Genomic DNA, 24,190 nt, shown 5'->3' on the forward strand with positions numbered 1-24,190 from the left:
CGCCTATGGCGGAGGGATATTGTTTGGGCTCTGTCCGTGATGCACGCTAAATGGCATTGTAAACCATCAGATAATAATTGAGTTATGGCCCTTTGTATCTTGAAAAAAAGAAGCCTTTTGTGCGTGTCCAAAGTCATATCTTGGAAGTGCTTTGACTTTTTTGTCCAGAAGTATATTGGCGGAGGATATCAATTCAACAAATTTGCTTGTTCAATTAGTTTTCATCTGATCTTAACCGAATTTGGTCAGAAGATGTGTCTAAATGATATCTAGGTCAAGTTCAATTATGGGTCATGCCAGGTCAAAAACTAGGTCACGAGGTCACTAAGTGCTTTTCAAGCATTCATCTGATCTTCACCAATTTTGTTAAGAAGATGTGTCTAGATCATCTAGGTCAAGTTCAAATATGTGCTGCTTAATTTTCAAAATGCCACTCTAATGGTATAGTTAGCAAGTTGTCCAAAACCTTAAAACGAGCGTATCTTAGACAGTTTGGCACACTTGTTCTTTCCCCTTATGCATGTATCATTAATATTTGTTTCCATTCCAAGCATTTTATTCTCATTCTTTTGCACAGATTGATGTCACTTTCAACACTTGCTCCCACCTTGTGTTTTCTTCTAATTATTTCCCGCTCTATTACACATTTTTCCGCGTTTGTAGTCCCTTATTAAATCATATTAAATTAAAGACCTTTCTGACCTGAAAGGGTTTATTTCCAATTCTAAGGTACTGATGAGCTGCAACCAGCATAAAAAGAAAAGACTGCAAGTTACTTTCTGGCTGTTCTGGTTTTATGCTGGTTGCATATAGTTATTTCATACTGCCTATGAGCAGTAAATTGTGAACACTTTGTTAAGGTTTTCTCTTATTCCAGTGCTGCACATCCAATCTGACGTGGCTGGTGCTACATTCATGGCCGCTGGGAGCTCTGCACCAGAACTTGCAACATCCATTATTGCAGTCTTCATTGCAAAGGTCTGCATCTCTTTACATCCATTATTGCAGTCTTCATTGCAAAGGCCTGCATCTCTTTACATCCATTATTGCAGTCTTCATTGCAAAGGTCTGCATCTCTTTACATCCATTATTGCAGTCTTCATTGCAAAGGTCTGCATCTCTTTACATCCATTATTGCAGTCTTCATTGCAAAGGTCTGCATCTCTTTCTTACTCTGGGTTTTATGCTGTAAATATCTAGTAAATAGTATCTGCCATGAAACCAAGAGCGCCAAGTTTTGATGCCTTTTAAAGATTCGTCAAAAGACACAAAATACGGTTCTTACCACGAAATCAAATTTTCTCAATCAACTTCTTTCTTTGCAATTCATACATGCTACAAAATAGGACTAATCACGGAAGACACTTTCCTCTTTTATGGATATTTTGTTTAAAGGAATTCTTTTCTAAACAAAACTCCAGTTTAGGTGGAACGTATCCTCCTTGATAAGCGTGTGTGGACTGCATGGGCTAATCCTTAACAACAGTATGCACATGCATTAAGCCCTGTTTTTCTAGAGCGTGGCTCAAATTTGTTGAAAAAAGGTTTGATGAATGATGACCCCCTATTTTGTACAATTTCAGGATGACATTGGAGTTGGTACAGTGGTGGGATCAGCCGTGTATAACATCATGTTTGTCATCAGCATCTGCGCGCTTTTTGCTGGAACGGTGAGGACTTTGTTAACCATTGCCTGCTCAGAAGATGGGTGAAAATTGCTATCTGCAACCAGCATAAAACCAGAACAGCCTGTGAGTTACTTGCAGTCTGTTCAGGTTGTATGCTGTTCGCTGCTCATAAGTATGAAGCCTTGGTAAAGTTATTGACCTTCAGTTGCTATAGCTTGCCAACTTACAACAAATTTCTTCTATACTTACACTTATTAACAGAAAAACTTACAAATAGTATCAGTAAATTTCACATAATGTATCACACCACAGATGAATAATAACAGCTAAACGTACATTATAATATCAGCCAACTTACAAATATGAACACCAACACTTACAAATATCAGTAAAATAACAAAAATATCAGCAAAACTTAATAATCAGATGCCAACCAATTAGTGCCTTATAATTTTCATCCCGCAATTTTACAAACTTTCTCTTTGTAAAAGGTAAGGTTAACCATAATTTACACTAAGGATATGGCCATTATTTTTATTGGGAAATAAACCACTCCTTAACCACAAAAGTAAGGTAATTAAACAAGGGAGTCTTTACAAAGAAAAACAATCATCGATAAAATCACCTCTGTATCATTTTTGTCCTAAATTAACCATATCTGTACAACACAAGCATCTACTGCATTTTTCACAAGTCAAGTCATTTGGGTGTTTAAGATAGGTCATAAGGAGAGCTTGGCGCTTTCCTTTAAACAATGCATCTCATGCACGATTAATCTGATAAAAAGTGCACATTAAATAAAATCCAGCAATAGTTCATGTTATATTAATTACAATTCATATTTTATTGCTGGCTTATTAATCCCCCAAACAAACGAATACTTACCAAGTTGAAGTTTGGTTGGGATTCTATGTAGTCATATATCTACTGAAGAGATCACATGACATGCGCCCCAAACCGTGGCCATATTGTCAGTACTTAAAGCTTCGAACCATAAATTTTCGAAAAACTAACACCACAAACACCATATATAGATATTTAGAAACAACCTCCATGCACAATTTCTTGGGAGGGTATACACAAAAACATTTCTTAACTAAAACCCTGGGTGGGCATGTGATCAACCATATTGTACTGCGGAAAAACTTGAAACCATTAGACCTACAAGTCTAGCAACTAATTTTATTGTTTCTTTTGATTTGTTTAACAAAACTAAACACTCTGAGATTAAAGTAATTACTTTAGATGCTGGCAAAAGTTACTTCCATTTTCTCAGAATCAATTTCATTACCTAAATACATTACCTGTATGTAATTTTTGTTGTTGGAATTAGAACCGATTTTGTTTCATGGATTATGAACCCTAATTCAGTCATCAACGAAACTGTGTTACCCACATTCTGTCTACATTCTTGATACGTATCACCAAGAAGTAAAGACTCATCAATATAACCAGAAATAGAATGGCCACACATTCGCAATGAAGCAAAAACTGGTTTCATAAGTTTAGTGAAAATTCTTGGGGCAAAAGAAATACCATTCAGGGGTTCTGAAATATTTTAAGCAGTCTACTTGTCCACGGACAAGTTGGACCCACAAATTCACTTGTCCGTACCAAAGAAGTACTTGTCCGTACTTTTAAGATAGATAAAGGAAAAGGTCATTACTAATTAAGCAAATAATACAAGCATACACTTTTGTTAACTTCTATTTTAAATTATAAACATATTTAACTAGAAAATTCACATGAACAAAAAATACAAGCAAGATGTGCATATAATAAGATCACGTTTAAGTCACACATGATACCATCTCGGATATTTAATAATCTCAACATGACTAGACAATTCACTTGAAATAAAATAATCTCCGTTAATTATAAGTATATAATTATCCGCTAATAAATGAAACTCCTTACAAAATTTACATTTACACACATCGGCAACGTTCTCAAGCCAAGGAAAATCAATTAGCCAAGACTCAACAAATTCTCGTTTCCGCTTGGCGTCGTATGTTTATCATATTCATACTTGGCTTTTCTCTTCTTTTCCGACGCCGAACTGATTTTATCATTGGTCTGATTAGCGTCATGGCTTGACGTTGAAGTGGTTTTATTATATAAAAATCGAATGCAGGTCGTTAGAACATGTATGCGGCCATTTGCAATGTACGAAGTGTGTTATCTAATGCGTGATTGGCTGTTGCTATACACATGTAAGCTGGTTTCTCTATTAAAATTGTTTTCTTATGCAAGATTGGCTGTTGCTATATATACTCGTGGACTGGTTTACTACATTAAATAATTATTATCGGAAAATAACCTACCTCCAGTTGAAAAAGTGTGCCAGTCCGCATATTAATCATAAGCTATTTATATAAACTTTCGTTTTTGATTTTCGGAAAATAGAGTAGTTTCGTTCTCGAAAAAAAATTACCACGGAAATTTTACTTGTCCCCGGACAAGTCAGCTTTCAAAAACTGCTTGTCCAGAAGGGGAAATTGACGACTCGGACAACTCGGACAGCATATTTCAGAACCCCTGCCATTTGGTAATGCACAATATTGATAAACATGACCAGAATATATAAATCTTTTACTTGATCATCCTCAGCTATATAAATAGAATAATAAGCATGTTTGAGATCAACATCAACAGATGCCATAAAACAACCTGGCATATTTCTATAACCTCGACCACGAAAAAAGTTGCCAATCTTACTGATCTTGCTCATATCTTGTATGTCCTTGACATTTTTGTTCACATCCGTTTCATTACCATACAGGAAATCAGTAAATGGTAAACTTGCAGAAGTCAAAGGACAGAATTTTGGATCTAAATCATTCCTGTGTGACTCTTTTCTCTTGTTATTTATTAGTTTGTTTGATTGTCTAAGCAAAGCAAGAGCATTAGGTCCCCACTCTATGCACTGAGCGTCAACATTTTGGCCTTCTTTGTCTAACAATTTTGCAATATTAATTGAGGCTTTCACAACATTATTCTGAATAGACTGCATTTTTGCATCCTCAGTGTGTGTTTGAGGTTTCAAAAGACGCCATATTCTTAGATTTACCCTCGTTTTTGTCAAAGCCTCACAATTTATTGGCCTATGGACATCCTTACAAATTTCTGTCACACGGTCCTCTGAAAGACCACTTCAGAACGAAGTGTTGACAAACATAACAAGATCATCATTGACTTCATTGTCAACTTTTTCAGAGAACAAAAACTTGTCAGACAAACCTTTGAAACATTGCCCTGAATTTGTACCAGGTTCACATTCTGACTGAACACCATCTATATTAGCATGATAAGTGTTACTACAATTCTTGTCAACAGACTGCTGTTCACGTTCGTCATTTTCATGATAGTCTCCCTCGAACTGAACATCTGAAGTGTTATCATACCACTCATAAAGATTGTCAACTCTACCATTCAACTTTTTAGCTCACCTGATTGCTCAGGTGAGCTCCTGTGACTGGTCTTTGTCCGTCTGTCCGTCTGTCCGTCCGTTAACATTTGTTCTTAAACACTCTAGAGGCAACATTTATTGTCCGATCTTCATGAAACTTGGTCAGAAGCTTCGTCCCTATAAAATCTCGGTCGAGTTCTAAACTGGGTTGTGCCGGGTCAAAAACTAGGTCACTAGGTCCAAAAAAAGAAAAAACTTCACATTTCATGCCCAATCTTCATGTAACTTTGTCAAAATGTTTGTCTTAATGATATGTTGGTTGAGTTTAAAAGTGGTTCCGGTCCGTTGAAAAACATGGCCGCCAGTGGGCTGGGCAGTTTTCCTTACATGGCTATAGAGAAACCTTGTAAACACTCTAGAAGTCACAATTTTGGCCCAATTATCATGAAAGTTAATCAAAACATTGGTTTAATTGATATGTCAGACGAAGTTCGAAAATGGTCCAGATCGGTGAAAAAACATTGCAGCCAGTCAGCGGTTCATTTTTCTCTATATGTATATAGTGAAAACATGTGAAAACTCTTGCAGTCACATTTTTTGCCCAATTTTCATGAAATTTGGTCGGAACAATTGTTTCCTTGATACAAGAGTTGAGATGGAAAATGGTTCCGGTCAGTTCAATAACATGTCTGCCGGGGGGGGGGTGGCAGTTTTCTTACATTTATATAGTAAAAGAAAGCTTGTGAACACTCTAGAAGTCACATTTTTTGCCCAATCATCATGAAACTTGGTGAAAAGATTGGTTTTATATATATCTCATATGAGTTTGCAAATGGTCCCGATTGGTCAATAAACATGGCTGCCAGGGGGGTGGGGCAGTTTTCCTTATGTGACTATATAGAGAGAAACCTTAATTGTGATCGAAACACTATGGAAGTCACATATTTTGCCTAATCATCGTGAAACTTAGTCAATACATTGGTTTTATTGATTTCTTGGACAAGTTGGAAAATGGCTCAGATCGGTGAAACACACTTTTTAGTCAATTTGGTTTGTAAACACTCTAGCATTCACATTTCTCAAGCATTCTTTATCAAAGTTACTGAAAGATCTCAGTCAAGTTTGATGATAGGTCACCATTTCATATCTTACAAAAACAAAAACACTCCCTACATGTACGCCAGAGTTTTGGTTCAATAATGATGAAACTTGACCAGGATGTTTGTCTGGTCAATATCTAGGTCAAAATTGACATTAGGTAAAGATTGAATGAACCGACTCCTCTCAGGTGAGCGAACTGGGGCCATCTTGGCCCTCTTGTCTAATTTCTCACCTTGTTGTACGACATTTGAATTCAATTCACGCAGGATAAGGAGCACCTCCTTTGTTGGATCTTTGTCAGTTTTTTGTGATTTTTCAGGTTTTTTCATAGGCTGTTTAGAAACAGTAACGGACTTTTCAACCTGAACAGGCACATTAATATTTTCTTAATCCCCACTACCACCAGCGGGGGATTATCCTTTACTTAAGTCCTTGCAGCATTGATTCAGCCATCTTGAAACATATGCTATAACATTCAGTGCGGGACTATTCTTTAATTAATTATTCACCTTCGTTTATAAAAAATAAAATATATTGCAATAAAATGCAAAAAAGTTAAGAATAACCACACTATTCTTATTATAATGATCAAACAAAACAGATATAATTAAAAACAACAACGTTGTTTTAAATATAAATTTTTTCACGGTCACACTCCACTAAACTAGTAGAGTATTAGAATTCGTCTATACACCACGAATTCTAAAAGCACACTGACAATATGGTCACGGTTCGAAGCGCATCTCATGTGGTCTCGGAAGTAGTATGACGTAATAGAATTTTATTTTATTAATAGGAACTGAAATTATAATTAGTATTGATACAAAAAAATATCGATGCACAATTATGAGTTTGTAATGTTTTGATTGGATACCAGAAATGACAAACAACTTAATTTTTGGTAACATTGAGGCTAACAAATTTTTATTGGCAAGTCAAAATTATGCTTTTTAAAAGAAAACAATTTTTTCCTGGTATAAAAGGCTCTATTAAATATCCATTCATTTCCTATCCTATCCATTTCTACTTGCCCAGACATCAGCGTCAAAATCAGCGTCTTAGCATGTTTAAGTTTTTCGGTATGCTAGGAATGGCTGGTTGTATTTATTTAGACGATAACATACGCGCGGTCTTGCCCAGATGTTGATTATTGGTCAGCTGCTGATACATAAGGACCCCATTGTAGATATACGGCTAGGGCTGTTTGTAGACGTCCATCTCAGGTGTGCTGTATGTTGTTGTCGTTTATAATACATATCAGCATATTATGTTACTTCAATATGTGCTTGATCTTATCTAAATTAGATTTATTATGCCCCCCTTCGAAGAAGAGGGGGTATATTGCTTTGCTCATGTCGGTCTGTCTGTCGGTCGGTCCACCAGGTGGTTTCCGGATGATAACTCAAGAACGCTTGGGCCTAGGATCATGAAACTTCATTGGTACATTGATCATGATTCGCAGATGACCCCTATTGATTTTGAGGTCACTAGGTCAAAGGTCAAGGTCACAGGTGAAGGTCACAGTTACTGGAAATAGGCATTTTAAGGATTTAGCATGGTTCAAACAAGGGAAACAACTACCGTTTATGCATGTTCTTTTTGTTACAGCATTTGCCTCCCTTAAATTCATTTAAAATCTCATTTTACAGCAGAGATTCCAAATATGACCTGTAAATGAGCCCCATATTTACTGCCAGTGGTTACTACTACTTCACCACCACCACCACCACCACCATTGTTCACAGTGACAAAAAACGTATTCACACAATGGCTGCTACTACAACTTATAGCCCATATAGGGGGGCATGCATGTTTTACAAACAGCCCTTGTTCAATATTTCAATTGTGTGCTACATTTAATTATTGTTATATATCATTAATGGTTGATACTACTACTACTACTACTACTACTACTACTACTACTACTACTACTACTACTACCACTACAACTACTACTACTACTACTACTTCACCACCACCACCACCACCACCACCACCACCACCACCACCACCACCATTGTTGTTCACAGTGACAAAAAACGTATTCACACAATGTCTGCTACTACAATGTAGGTCATAATACACCAAATAGTTTCCCTATATAATTCAATGTAAAAGCGACAACTGTGAGCGAAAATAAATGCAACATTTTGAACATAGAGACCCCCATAACCATACCTTTTGTTAGAGGCCATTCTAAGGGGAATCGATATATGCAATAAAAAAGAAATGTCATGTACAAAGCAAGAAAGAACTTGACACAAATCAAAATCGACTGTTTTTGCAACTATTTTTTTCGTCCGTTTCTTAGTGGAATGTAACCTTTTCTAGTGCAATGGTTTACTATTGTCTTCAAGTGTATCATATTTCAGGGATTCAGTATTGAACACCTATTCATGCCCTACCATTATCTCCGCAAGATAACACCCGAATAATGGTAAAAAGTGTAAAACATGCCTTCCTGTCAACTAGGACATTTTTTTAGAGAGTACAGCCCTACATGAAGCGATCATTTAGTGTATTGTAACCACAACTTATAGCCCATATAGGGGGGCATGCATGTTTTAAAAACAGCCCTTGTTCAATATTTTAATTGTGTGGTACATTTAATTATTGTTATATATCATTAATGGTTGATTTGTGGTTTAATTTTATTTTGACTGAGTGCGGATGCCATTTGGTTCAGTCAATCTTGCGTAATCAAATTCTTTTCCGATTTAGAAATAAGTAGAGGTCAATATGATCATTTTTTCCTGTAACAAACGTATAATGACCCACTCATGTTGTCGATCTTGTAATGCAATGATAATAGGAAATGTACGCTTAGTACCATTACTTAGTTTCTACGTAACATCCCAACCAGTGAATCGCAGCGTATGATATTTTTATTGTGTAGGCTACCTACATAATTATTTTTATCCCCACGCTTTTTGAAAAAAAGGTGGGGATATTGTGGTTATCTCCGCCGTCCGTCCGTCTGTCTGTCTGTCCTGTCCGTCCTGGCCACTATCTCCTCCTACACTAAAAGCACTAGAACCTTGAAACTTACACACATGGTAGCTATGAGCATATGTGCGACCCTGCACTATTTGGAATTTTGATCTGACCCCTGGGTCAAAAGTTATAGCGGTTAGGGTGGGGCCGCGTGAGAAATTATCACTCATTTTTTTAGGTTATTTTACATTTACTTCTTTATTTCTACACCGATTCACTTCAAATTGATACTGGACCTCTCTTATGACAATACGGTCAATCTCAACTATGCATGGCCCCATTCCCAACCCTGGGGCGCCCCGCCCACATAGGCCACACCCACCAAAAATTTCCATTTACTATAATTTTTTCATTTCTACACGGATTCACTTCAAATTGATACTGAACTTTTGTTATGACATTAGGGTCAATCTCAACTATGCATGGCCCCAATCCCAACCCTGGGGCGCCCGCCCACATAGGCCACACCCACCAAAAAATTCCATTTACTATAATTTTTTCATTTCTACACGGATTCACTTCAAATTGATACTGAACTTCTCTTATGACATTAGGGTCAATCTCAACTATGCATGGCCCCATAACCAACCCTGGGGCCCCGCCCACATAGACCACACCCACCCAAAATTGCCTTTACTATAATTTCTTCTTTTCTACACCGATTCACTTCAAATTGATACTGAACTTCTCTTATGACATTAGGGTCAATCTCAACTATGCATGGCCCCATAACCAACCCTGGGGCCCCGCCCACATAGACCACACCCACCCAAAATTGCCGTTACTATAATTTCTTCATTTCTACACCGATTCCTTCAAATTGATATTGAACTTCTCTTATGACAATACAGTCAATCTCAACTATGCATGGCCCCATTACCAACCCTGGGGCGCCCCGCCCACATAGACCACACCCACCCAAAATTGCCTTTTACTATAATTTCTTTATTTCTACACCGATTCACTTCAAATTGATACTGAACCTCTCTTATGACAATACGGTCAATCTCAACTATGCATGGCCTCATTACCAACCCTGGGGCCCCGCCCACATAGACCACACCTGCCCAAAATTGCCTTTTACTATAATTTCTTCATTTCTACACCCATTCACTTCAAATTGATACTGAACTTCTCTTATGACAATACGGTCAATCTCAACTATGCATGGCACAATTACCAACCCTGGGGCGCCCTGCCCACATATGTCACACCCACCCAAAATTGCCTTTTACTATAACTTCTTCATTTCTACACCAATTCACTTCTAATTGATGATGAACTTCTCTTATGACAATACGGTCAATCTCTGCTATGCATGGCCCCATTACCAACCCTGGGGCACACCTAGGTCAAACATTCGGCGTGGGGATACGCGTCGGCCTCTGCCGCGCCATTTCTAGTTTTATGTTTATGAATAAAGCTTTCTGATCATAACATACTGTAAGTCATCAAACAGTGATTTCTTGCCCAAAATTACAGCCTCATACAGGCTGTTTCCCAATTGCAAAAAATAAAAACGGGTGTTAAAATCCCAATCACAAAAAGTAACTTTTTTTCCCCCAAATCAGACCAAAAATTTAATTTCCCCAAAAATATGCCAAAGTTTTCCAGTAAACTCAATTATAGGTTTATTGAGTTTATTATACAGCAATTTAAATCCCTAGCACTTTATTACATTCATTTTAGAAAGCAGTTAAACATGCACTATAAACAATTGTAATTTATGATCATATTATTAATGTTTAATTTTTCCCTATTTCATGGTCTATCACGCTTTTTTCCCAATCAAAAAGGCACAGGCTGTAAAATATAAAGTGACAAAAAAAAATCATGAACATTTCCACATTTATATTGGCAGTCAAAGTTCCCGCTGAATATAATTATCAGGTTGAAATCTATGTCAAAACTCAAGCGTACTTAATAAGCTTGATAATAGACCCTTCATCCAATTTTATTGGTCTTGATATGCTAAACAATAGACTTTCACCAACAGAATATAGGGAGATAAATTAATTGTTGTACGTTTATTACCTATCCTGTGTACTTTAGAACCCTAGCTGGTATCCAATGTTGGTAATTAGTGGGAAATAGTGATACCCATTGTACTAAACTAAAATCCTTATTTATAATCCTGCTCAATTCTACTACTATGACAAGACCCTAAAGTATCATCAATTTTGTCAAATAAGAAGACATTCCTCTACCTCCTGTGGTTTTTGACAATACATTGTTAGTAAGTAACTGCATGGACAATATCTGATAAAACCAGATACCCATAAAGGGTATGTGGTCAACACAGTGTCAATTAAAGTGCAGCTTATAAATGCTTCAAAGCATAGTTTAAGGACATTAAAACCTCTCCACATGTGGTACTTAATGTATACGCAGTGTATTTGCCCACCATACAATCTCTAATCACAATATTTTTCCTCAGCTGACTGAGCAATGGCCCTGCAGGATTTCAATATTGAGCTATTTTAATTCAGTATTACATGTATATTGCTATGTACTTTATATGCCTCAGGTATGGTGGCATATAGCAGTTGAACTGTCAGTCAGTCAGTGTGTCCATCTGTCCGAAAACTTTAATGGCCATAACTTTTTCAATATTGAACATAGCATCTTGATATTTGGCATGCATGTGCATCTCATGGAGCTGCACATTTTGAGTGGTGACAGGTGAAGGTCAAAGTCATCCTTCAAGGTCAAATGTCAAATATATGGCTTCTGTCCGTCCGTCTGCAAAAAAATTAACATTGGCCATAACTTTTTCAATATTGAAGATAGCAACTTGATATTTGGCATGCGTGTGTATCTCATGGAACTGAACATTTTGAGTGGTGAAAGGTGAAGGTCAAGGTCATCCTTCAAGGTCAAATGTCAAATATATGGCGTCTGTCTGTAAGTCCGAAAACTTTAACATTGGCTATAACTTTTTAAATATTGAAGATAGCAACTTGATATTTGGCATGGGTGTGTATCTCATGGAGCTGCACATTTTGAGTGGTGAAAGGTGAAGGTCGAGGTCATCCTTCAAGGTCAAATGTCAAACATATGGCGTCTGTTCATCCATCCGAAAACTTTAACATTGGCAATCACTTTTTATGCCCCCTTTCGAAGAAAAGGGGATATATAGTTTTCGCACTGTCCATCCGTCAGTCTGTCTGTCACACTTTTCGTTTCCGCTCTCTAATTCAAATAGTTTTCATCCGATCTTTACCAAACATAGTCAGAAGTTGTATCTAGACAATATCTAGGTCAAGTTCGAATATGGGTCATGCCGGGTCAAAAACTAGGTCACGGGGTCACTTAGTGCATTTCAAGGATTTAGCATGTTGTCCGCTCTCTAGTTTATGTGGCTTTCTGATTTATTTTGATATTCTAAAACATTTTTATGCTCCCGAAGGAGGGCATATAGTGATCGGAGTGTCTGTCCGTCTGTCTGTCACACTTTGCGTTATTATTTAGAAAAATGCTCATATCTTCTATGTCGCTTCAGATAGCAATTTCATATTTTGGCATGCATGTGTATATGGACAAGGCCTTTCCATACGCACACAAATTTTGACCCCTTTGACCTTGAACTTAGGGTCAGCGTTTAGGTTTCAAAATCTTCGTTTAGGTTTCGAAAAAGCTCATAACTTCTACCAAGCGTTAACAGGGGCATAAGTCACCCTATGGTGACAGCTCTTGTTCAATATTGAAGATAGCAACTTGATAATTGGCATGAATGTGTATCTCATGGAGCTGCACATTTTGAAAGGTAAAATGTCAAGGTCAAGGTCATCTTTCAAGGTCAAAGGTCAAATATATGGCATCTGTCCGTCCCTCCGAAAACATTAATATTCACCTTAACTTTTTTATGCCCTCGAAGGATGGCATATAGTTTTTTAACTGTCCGTCAGTCCGTCCGTCTGTCTGTTCGTCAGTCTGTCCATCCATCCATCAGTCTGTCCGTTTGTCCGAAAACTTTAACATTGCCCATAACTTTTGCAATATTGAAGAAAGCAACTTGATATTTTGCATGCATGTGTATCTCATGGAGCGGCACATTTTGAGTGGTGAATAGTCAAGGTCATCCTTCAAGGTCAAAGGTCAAATTTTGCAATATTGAAGATAGCAACTTGATATGTGGCATGCATGTGTATCTCATGGAGCTGAACACTTTGAGTGGTGAAAGGTCAAGGTCATCCTTCAAGGTCAAGGTCAAAGGTCAAATTTTGCAATATTGAAGATAGCAACCAGATATTTGGCGTTCATGCATATCTCATGGAGCTGCACATTTTGAGTAGTGAAAGGTCAAGGTCATCCTTCAAGGTCAAGGTCAAAGGTCAAATTTTGCAAAATTGAAGATAGCAACTTGATATTTGGCATGGATGCGTATCTCATTGAGCTGCACATTTTGAGTGGTAAAAGGTCAAGGTCATCCTTCAAGGTCAAAGGTCAAATTTTGCTATATTGAAGATAGCAAATTGATATTTGGCATGCTTGTGTATCTCATGGAGCTGCACATTTTGAGTGGTGAAAGGTCAAGGTAATCCTTCAAGGACATAGGTCAAATTTTGCAATATTGAACATAGCAACTCGATATTTGGCATGCATGCATATCTGATGGAGCTGCACATTTTGAGTAGTTAAAGGTCAAGGTCATCCTTCAAGGTCAAAAGGTCAAACTTTGCAATATTGAAGATAGCAACTCCATATTTGGCTTGCATGCGTATCTCATGGAGCTGCACATTTTGAGTGTTGAAAGGTCAAGGTCATCCTTCAAGGTCAAAGGTCAAATATATGGCTTCAAAGCGGCGCAGTAGGGGGCATTGTGTTTCACGAACACAGCTCTTGTTTAATGTTTATTATATTTTTTATTATTATAATCATTATAATTATTATAATTAACATTTTAGGGAAACTATTTTTAGCTCGACTATTATATATGAAATATATATAGTGGAGCTATCCTACTCACCCCAGCATCGGCGTTGGCGTTTAAGTTAGCGTGCAAATGTTAAAGTTTGTGTACTACCCCAATTATTTTCATGGTCCCTTGACATATTGCTTTAATATTTTGCATACTTGTTAACCATCATGACCCCAACCTATAAACAAGAACAGACAACTGTATCAAGCATTTTGACAGAATTATAGTCCCTTTTATACTTAGAATATGCATATTATTGATAAATCTATGTTAAAGTTTGACAAAACAACACTTACCTGACATACCACAATGCACTCCACCCAAACCATCCCCCAATTTTCTTATTTTTGAAAGCTCATCTATTAAATGATCTCACACCCACATTATACCCCCCCCCCGCCTCTCCCCCCCAAGACCCCCACACCCCAAAAAAAAAATAATTTTGTTTTCTAATTTTTGAGAGATCATCTATTAAATGATCACACACCCACATTATACCCCCTCTCCATGATGGCTTACGTTATACTGTCAAGCACTTAAATAGTCGAGCGCGCTGTCCTCTGACAGCTCTTGTTTGTTATACTTTAACATTTGTTGATAGGGTGTATATTTTCTGTTTTGTTTTACTGTACTGTATGAGTAAATTCTTCTCTCTGTATGTTGTACAACAGACACTTATAATTAACTTGGGACAATTTGTTGTCCTGAAAATATTATTATCCAATTATTATCAGTTTTAACAATCCATAGTTTCCTGGAAAACGAACATCTGATTGCACTTTTTTGTTACACTTTAGCAGGTTAAATGTTTTTAGTTTTACGACTGCCATACTTTGCTGTTAATGGTTTATAATTATGATAAACAGATTAAGCCATGGTTTTTATAGTTTGTGAAATACTTTATTTCTTTTGTTATACAATACAAAACTAAAAAAAAAATTAGGTGGAAAGTATTAAATTTCAACAAAATCATTTTCAAAAGAAATTTTATTTCATTTGTAACAATTTTCGTTTCTTTACCTTGAGGTTCAAGTTACTTATTTTGTGATGTAAGAAAGGGATAGATCTAAAAGTTGTATGTTTTCACCCTGATAAGTTACATTAGCTTTTCATTTATTCTGAAACAAGTTCGATTTTGGGTCTTTTTCTTGTAAAAAGGGGGGTCTCAAAGATGTCCACTAGAGAAATACGCCCCTGGGCTTAACTACATAAATATACTGTGAAATTTTGTTGTCCTTGGCATGATTTGGTCACATAAATAATTTTGATGCTCAGTGGTAATATTAATAATAGAATGATGCACAGATTGTGTAAATTACTTGATCTAATTACACTACGTCTAGCGCAATTTCTGCCATCCACCCCCAGCAGTCCACACAGGCTAATCAGGGACAAGACTTTCCGTATAAACTGGATTTTTGCTAAGCACAGAATGCCTTCAAACAAAAATACCCATCAAAGCAGAAAGTGTGGTCCCTGATTAGCCTGTGCCAAATGCACAAGCTAATCTGGATAACACTTTATGCACATGCATTAAGCCCCATTTTTCAAAAGCGCTTCTAAATAGCATTGTTCAGTAGCCTTCGGGTCTGATTTTCCTTCAGGTTGTACACTTGAACTGGTGGCCATTGCTGCGGGATTGCGTCTTCTACTCACTGAGTGTGGCAGCCCTAGCAGTTGTCTTAATTGACGAGGAAGTATACTGGTGTGTACCCTCATGAATTTATTTGTCAATATTTTTAGCTCTCTTGAGCACGGGGGGCTTAAGGTGAGCTATTGGGAGCAGCCTATATCTGGCGTCATGAGTTTCGCTTTTTGTGTCTTCAAGTTTTAGTTCGTTACCACTTGAGAAGCCACATTTTTTACCCAATCTGTATGAAACTTGGTCAGCATGTTTATCTGGCAATATTTAGGCTGAGTTTGAATCTAGGTCAAATGCATCAAAATACTAGTTCAACTCTTTACCACTTAGATACGCATTTTGACATGTGTTTAGTCCCTTAGAAAATCAAATGAAATTGAAGGCCTTTCTTACTAGATTCTAGATTTAAAGGCTTCATTTTAACCCTAATATACTGATGAGCAGCAAACAGCATAAAACCTGAACAGCCTGCGAGTTACTAGCAGGCTGTTCTGGTTTTATGCTGGTTGCAAAAGCCTGTTTTTCTCTTTACGTCTGAGGGGGAAAGGGTTAACTGGTCAAATCCCAGAAAACCGTTTTAGCACTCTAGAGGCGACATTTAGGATTCAACCTTGATAAATACTTGGTCAGAACATTCATTTTAACAATATCTAGACTGATTTTGAATCTAGGTTAAATGCATCCACAAAATTAAGTCATCATATCAAATCTTAGATAAACCTTGGCACCACTCTAAAGGACACATTTAGTACTCAATATGTATGACAAAATGACAAACAAACATGTTAGTACTGTCAGTCAACCTTTGTGGAGAAATTTTCCGTGGAACAGTCATTCATGTCTGATCCACTAACCAAATATTTGACAAAAATAAAACCCAATATGACAATTGGTCCAACTGTTTAGATTTTTGTTCAGAAGATAATTCCTTTAAATGAAAAATTCCATAAAAGCAGAAAGTATTGGCCCTGATTAGCCTGTGCAGACTGCAGAGGCTAATCTGGGACGAATCTACCCTTGAATTATGAATTAAGCCTATTTTTCCTAAAACAAGGCACAAAAATACGATGCATTAGAAAGTCCCTTTAGAGTCAATGTTTCATGTTTCAGGTTTGAATCCTTGACATTTCTCCTCCTCTATTGTTTCTACATTCTCATCATGTACTACAATACCAATCTGGAAACGCGCTTCAAGAAATGGTTCAAGTGCTGTTGCAAGGGCAATAAAAATGTTACTCAAATCCAACTGACGCTTACCCCGGTGAAGTGCAAAACCGATATTCAGTGCAATGTAGCTATAATGGAGACAGTTTTTGTTTCCGACGGTAAGTGTTTGAGATTTTTATATATGAGTCAAGCTTTGGGAAAACTGCATGTGCCTAATGCATATGTATAAAGTGTTGTCCCAGATTAGTCTGTGCTGTCTATCACGGCGGTCATTTACCTAGTCACACTTTCCTGGGTTAGCTGGTTTACGAGTGTACATTGCTGTGCCATTAACTGGCAACTGCCTACTTGAATCTGGGTGTTTGCATGTATTTATGGAAGGATGGCATGTATGGAATTATTGCATGTATTTATTGAATAATTGCATGTATTAATTCAGTCTTCACCCTAAATATTTTAGCCAAATAGCCCTTCGGGCTAATCAGATGGAATTTTGAATAGTCCGAATACATGTTCAATAGCCCGAAGAGGTCAATATAAATTTTATGACTTTTTTGGCCATTAACAATCAGAAAATCTACTTCCATTAGTAAAAACAGATGCATGTGATTACAGTAATAAAGGATATTCTGTTTCCTTTTGAAATGCATTTTATACAAAATGCACCAGATAATAATGCTGTTTATTGTAACTTTAATTACACATGTTCTCATTCAATGATTCCATTAATCAGTTTGGTGGGTGTTTGGTTTTATTTTAAAGCAAATTGAATTATTATCATGTTTAAAAAATATCCAAAGAACTTGAAAAATACATCAACCTATTAAAATAACAGATTATTATCGTATTATTACCAGGACAATCGCCGGTGAATTTCTGAATTGTCGGCATGTGGCTTCAGAACAAAAGACCACTAGGTGTGTTAATTGCCCAATCTACCAAGTGACAATGTCTGCTTCTTTAATTTACTCCCGATGTTTTGATAAGCATGTGTCAACCGTGAAAAGTATTGTATATTCGTAAACAGATTACAAGTAGCAAAGTAGGTCAAGTAGCAGAACAAGATTACAGAATAAACGAAAGTACTACAATCATTAATAATTAGTTGAAAAAACGTCTTCAAATACGCAAGAATAATTGATTCAAACACGTGGAAATCTCACTGTTATAAGGATCAATTTGTTTTTAACCCAATTAGCACAATATCCCTTACAGACTCTTTTATTTTTATTGAAAAATTACTTCGTCCATTTTCATGAATTATAAATACATTTTCAGAAAACGCTTCTAAAATTAAAATACACGTCTAGATTGGTCATTATTTTAAAACATTACGATGTGCCCGATGCGCGAACAACCCGGTGCGTGATCTATGCATGTTCAGTTTGAAAAACCTCATCTCGATTGGGTGTCAATTGCATCATTACTTCAAATAGCAATATACCCGGATTTTTACACGACAGTTTAGAAAAATGGCAGTCGCATGTGTTCATGCTATTCTGTAACACGTTTAACGTCATTTTAGGCATTTGAATAGCGAATTTAATCGTGCCTCTTAAAAACGCGTATAAATCAGGTTATTGATACGATAGTAGTTTCAGTTTGTTTACAATTTTACGCTCAAATATTTAATCAACCGGTCTGGCTATTTTATAAGCATTTAGGATCGACCGACCGGCCCAAGAATCGACTCGGGCTTCAGGCTTATAGGCTAATTCGAAGACTGTTAATTGAATGATTGCATATATGGAATGCTTTCATTTATTTATTGAATGATTGCTTGTGTGGAATGGTTGCATGTGTGGAATGATTGCATGTATTAATCGTATGATTGCATGTAATTATTGAATGATTGCATATATTTATTGAATGATTGCATGTATTTAATTGACTTATTGCATGTACAAAATGATTGCAGGTATTTATGGAATGAATGCATGTATGAAATGACTGCATGTGTTTATGGAATGATTGCATGTATTTAATTGAATGAATGCATGTATTTATTTGAATTTATGTATATATGAAATGATTGCATGTATTTAATTGAATGATTGCATGTATTTAATTGAATGATTGCATGTATGGAATGATTGGTGGTATTTATGAAATGATTGCATGAATGGAATGGTTGCAAGTATTTATGGAATGATTGCATGTATAAAATGATTGCAGGTATTTAATTGAATGATTGCATGTATGGAATGATTGCATGTATTTAATTGAATGATTGCAAGTATAAAATGATTGCATGTATTTTTATGGAATGATGGCATGTATGGAATAATTGCATGTATTTATTGAATAATTGCATGTATTAAATGAATGATTGCATATATATTGAATGATTTTATATATTTATTGAATCATTGCATGTATGGAATTATTGCATGTATGGAATTATTGCATGTATCAATGGCATTATTGCGTGTATTAAATGAATGATTGCTTGTATTAATTGAGTCATTTTATGCATAAATTGATTAATTGCGTGTATAATTTCCAATTGACAGAGGCTTCTGATGAAGAAGAAATGACAGCAGAAGATGCGCCGTTTATCTCAAAGTCGGCCACCGATACTTGTAAGTTACTGTAAAATCATATGTTTTGTTGGTTGTTGAAATTAGTGATTTTTTTGCTGCCTTTTTTGTGGACACATCAATTCTTGGATTCCAGATTTGGGGAAGAAAGAAGAATATGCCTTGGTCATTTTCCGATGTGTTTATGTTGACTTTGTGGATTGGTCACCCTTAATTAATTATACATCCAAGTAATTACGACACTTTTGATACCATTTTAAATTCAATTTTCTTAGTGAAAATAATGTTATGCACATGGTATTTAGCAATATACTAAAAATTATATATCCCTTTACTGTTATGAATCCATGGCCGATATCCACCAAACATTTCTTAATGACATAATTACTATTGGTAGCCTGCATAAAATCCAAAACGGCACTTTTTTTTCTTTGTTCTAATCCTATTCTTTATTGTTAAGTCCAAGAATGAGTTGATGAATATTGACCGATAGGTGAATATTGATAATCACACACACCTTACTTTATCCCCTCCCCATGCCTCCCTCATACCTCCCAAATGCCTTTCTCAAACCTCCATAATGCCCCCCATGCCTCCCCATACCTCTCCCATGTCTAACCCCATGAGGCCCCCAATGCCTCCTCATACCTTCTCATACATCCCCCATACCTCTCCCATGTCTAACCCCATGATGCCCCCAATGACTCCCCAATACCTCCTCATACCTCCCCCCATGCCTCCCCACACCTTTCCCATGTCTAACCCCATGATGCCCCCAATGCCTCCTCATACCTCTCCCATGTCTAACCCCATGATGCCCCGAATGCCACCCTCATACCTCCTCATACATCTCCCATGCCTCCCCATACCTCTCCCATGTCTAACCCCATGATGCCCGCATGCCTCCCTCATGCCTCCTAAAACCTCCCCCATGCCTCCCCATACCTCTCCCATGTCTATCCCAATGATGCCCCCAATGTCTCCCTCATACCTCCTCATACATCTCCCATGCCTCTCCACACCTCTCCCATGTCTAACCCCATGATGCCCCCACGCTGCCCAATACCCCTCATACATCCCCCATGCCCCCCATTCCTCCCATGTCTAACCTCATGATGCCCCCAATGCCTCCCTCATACCCCTCATACCTCCCCTTGCCTCCCAATATCTCTCCCATGTCTAACCCCATGATGCCCCCAATGCCTCCCTCATACCTCCCGATGCTCTCCATAACTCTCCCATGCCTAACCCCATGATGCCCCCAATGCCTCCCTCATACCCCCTCATACCTCCCCCATGCCTCCCCATATCTTTCCCATGTCTAACCCCATGATGCCCCCAATGCCTCTCCCATACCTCTCCCATGTCTAACCCCATGATGCCCCCAATGCCTCTCCCATACCTCTCACATGTCTAACCCCATGATGCCCCCAATGCCTCCCCGAAACCTCTCACATGTCTTACCCCATGATGCCCCCAATGCCTCGCTCATACCCCCTCATACCTCGCCCATGCCTCCCAATACCTCTCCCATGTCTAACCCCATGATGCCCCCAATGCCTCCCTCATACCTCCCCATGCTCTCCATACCTCTCCTATGCCTAACCCCATGATGCCCCCAATGCCTCCCTAATACCCCCTTTTACCTCCCCCATGCCTCCCCATACCTCTCCCATGTCTAACCCCATGATGCCCCCAATGCCTCCCCCATATCTCCTCATACATCTCCCATACCTCCCCATACCTCTTCCATGTCTAACCCCATGATGCCCCCAATGCCTCCCTCATATCTCCTCATACCTCCTCCATGCCTCCCCATACATCTCCCATGTCTAACCCCATGATGCCCCCAATGCCTCCCCCGTATCTCCTCATACCTTTCCCATGCCTCCCCCATACCTCTCCCATGTCTAATCCCATGATGCCCCCAAGGCCTCGCCCATGTGTCCTCATACCTCCCACATGCCTCCTCATACCTCTCCCATGTCTAACTCCATGATGCCCCCAATGCCTCCCCCATATCTTCTCATACCTTCCCCATGCCTCCCCCTACCTCTTTCATGTCTCACCCCATGATGCCCCCAATGCCTCCCCCCATGCCTCCTCCTCACCCCATGATGCCCCCAATGCCTCCCCCATGCCTCCTCATACCTCTTACATGTCTAACCCCATGATGCCCCAAATGCCTCCCCCATATCCCCTCATACCTCCCCCATGCCCGCATACCTCTCCCATGTCTAACCCCATGATGCCCCTCTTCCATACCTCCTCATACATCCCCCATGATGCCTCCCTCATACCTCTCTTTTACCCCCCAACTGCCCCCATACCTCTCTTATACCCCCACGCCACCCATACCTCCCTTATCCCCCCACAATTGTAAAGCATGAAATACACATGTACTTATTTGTGTGGATTGGTTTGGGTCTGCTCACCCATTAATTGAAATATATTTACATGAGTTAATGTCTTAAGTCTTATTATCTGAAATATTTCCAAAAAGTTGTCATGTCAGACTTAAAGGGCAACCAGTTTTGACGTGTCGGTAAATTAATTAGACTCCCATATTCACGTTTCAACACTTTTGAATAAGCATCTTCTAACTAGCTAGCTTAAGTTGTGGAAAAAACCCAAGCTGCTGTTTACAGATCCACCTGCAGAGATGCCTTTCTTAACGCGTGATAAATGTTGTGGTATAGAGTTGGGAAAATGAAATAAGAATACAATGAGAGTATGTATTGTAGTAATAAAAATGCAATATAAGTTTATAAATGCTCGACTTAATTAATATTTTAATGTTAATACTGGTGAAATATGTTCTTGGAAGGGAACAAATTAAATTTACAGAAGATCTTAAGGGAACTGATTACTTTATTGCCATTAAATGTCAATGAGTGATTTGTTACATATGAGACAGGCTCTGGGAAAACAGGGCTTAATGCATGTACGTAAAATGTTGTCCCAGATTAGCCTGTGCAGTTAGCACAACCTAATCAGGAATGACATTTTCAGCTTATATGGTATATTTTTTTAAAAGCAGTCTTCATTTTAAAAATCCAGTGAAGGTGGAAATTGTTGTCTGCACAAGCTTATAAGGGAAACACTTTATGCACATGCATTTAACCCCATTTTCCCAGAACAAGACTCATATGTCACGAATTCTCAGAAATGAACCAATCAATAAATGCCATTTTTCTGTAGCAAAATCCAACGGCTCACAACCTATGCAAGAATCTCATGACACTGAAAAGTCTGTGTTAAGTCGGCCTTCGTCCTGCTGGAAACTGCCTCTATGGTTGATATCGCTACCTCTGAAGTTGCTTTTCTTCGTGACAATTCCCGACTGTACCAAGCCACGCTGGAGTAGATGGTTCGTCGTAACATTTCTGATGTCACTGGTTTGGCTCTCGGCTCTCTCATACCTCATGGTGTGGATGATCACGATAATTGGTAATCAGTTTTTATTGTCCCCTACCGGTTTCACCAGAGGGGACTTATGGTTTGCGCTCCGTCAGTCTGTCTGTCAGTCTGTCCGTCACACATTTCTGGATCCTGCGATAACTTTAAAAGTTCTTCATATTTTTTCATGAAACTTGAAACATGGATAGATGGCAATATGGACATTATGCACGTCATTTCATTGTGTTCCTACGGTAAAAATTCTGGTTGCTATGGCAACAAATAGACTAGAAATACTGCTGAAAATGGTGGTTTTCTGCATCCTGCGATAACTTTAAAAGTTCTTAATATTTTTTCATGAAACTTGCAACATCGATAGATGGCAATATGGACATTATGCACGTCATTTCATTTTGTTCCTATGTCAAAAATTGTGGTTGCTATGGCAACCAAAAAATATGAAAAATTCTGAAAATGGTGGAATTTCTGACAATGGTGGAGCTGGTAGGGGACCATATTGTTTGACAATAGCCTTGTATTTTAATACTTTCCCCCATAAGAAGCAAAGTGAAAATGGCTTTTGCAAACAGCAGAAAACCAGAACAGCCTGCGAGTAACTTGCAGTTTGTTCAGGTTTTATGCTGTTTGCTTCTCATCAGTATCTAAGGGTTGGAAATGAAGCCATTAAAACTTGAATCTAGTAAGAAGGTCTTAAATTTAAGATAACTTTCTTAGGAACTTAAAATGTGTGAAAATACATAACTAAGTGGTAAAGGGTTAAATACGTATAAAAGTGGAAAAGGGTTAAACGTATCTAAGTGGTAAAGAGTTAAATATGTATATAAGTGGTAAAGGGTTAAATATGTAACTTAGTGGTAAAGGGTTAAATATGTATATAAGTGGTAAAGCATTAAATATGTATCTAAGTGGTAATGGGTTAAATATGTGTATAAGTGGTAAAGGGTTAAATATGTATGTAAGTGGTCAAGGATTTAATACTAATCTAAGTGGTGAAAGGTTAAGCTCAGCTGGGCCCATATTCACCAAACAATTATCTTACACTGTGGATGATAACTATAACAGGTAACCAGTCAGTTCTCTCTTATCTTACACTGTGGAAGATAACTATAACAAGTAACCAGTCATTTCTCTCCTAGCTTACGCTTTGGATGATGATTATAACAAGTAACCAGTCAGTTCTCTCCTATCTTACACTGTGGATGATAACTATAGCAAGTAACCAGTCAGTTCTCTCCTATCTTACACTGTGAATGAAAACTATACCAAGTAACCAGTCTGTTCTATCCTATCTTATGCTGTAGATGATAACTACAACAAGTAACCAGTCAGTTCTATCCTATCTTATGCCGTAGATGATAACTATAACAA

At 37.9% G+C, this 24,190-nt stretch overlaps 1 protein-coding gene across 1 annotated transcript in view; it reads left to right on the forward strand.

Annotated features, from left to right (window-relative positions):
- LOC127858051 (probable sodium/potassium/calcium exchanger CG1090) overlaps positions 1-24,190 on the forward strand; it is a 49,012-nt gene that overhangs the window by 16,772 nt on the left and 8,050 nt on the right. The window contains exons 3-8 of the mRNA XM_052394929.1: positions 878-978; positions 1,584-1,670; positions 15,658-15,758; positions 16,806-17,020; positions 19,376-19,444; positions 22,604-22,852. Coding sequence (XP_052250889.1) covers positions 878-978; positions 1,584-1,670; positions 15,658-15,758; positions 16,806-17,020; positions 19,376-19,444; positions 22,604-22,852 — 822 coding nt within the window. The remainder of the gene's footprint in view (positions 1-877; positions 979-1,583; positions 1,671-15,657; positions 15,759-16,805; positions 17,021-19,375; positions 19,445-22,603; positions 22,853-24,190) is intronic.

Source organism: Dreissena polymorpha, chromosome 14 (assembly GCF_020536995.1).
Source record: "Dreissena polymorpha isolate Duluth1 chromosome 14, UMN_Dpol_1.0, whole genome shotgun sequence".
Lineage (NCBI taxonomy): Eukaryota > Metazoa > Mollusca > Bivalvia > Myida > Dreissenidae > Dreissena > Dreissena polymorpha.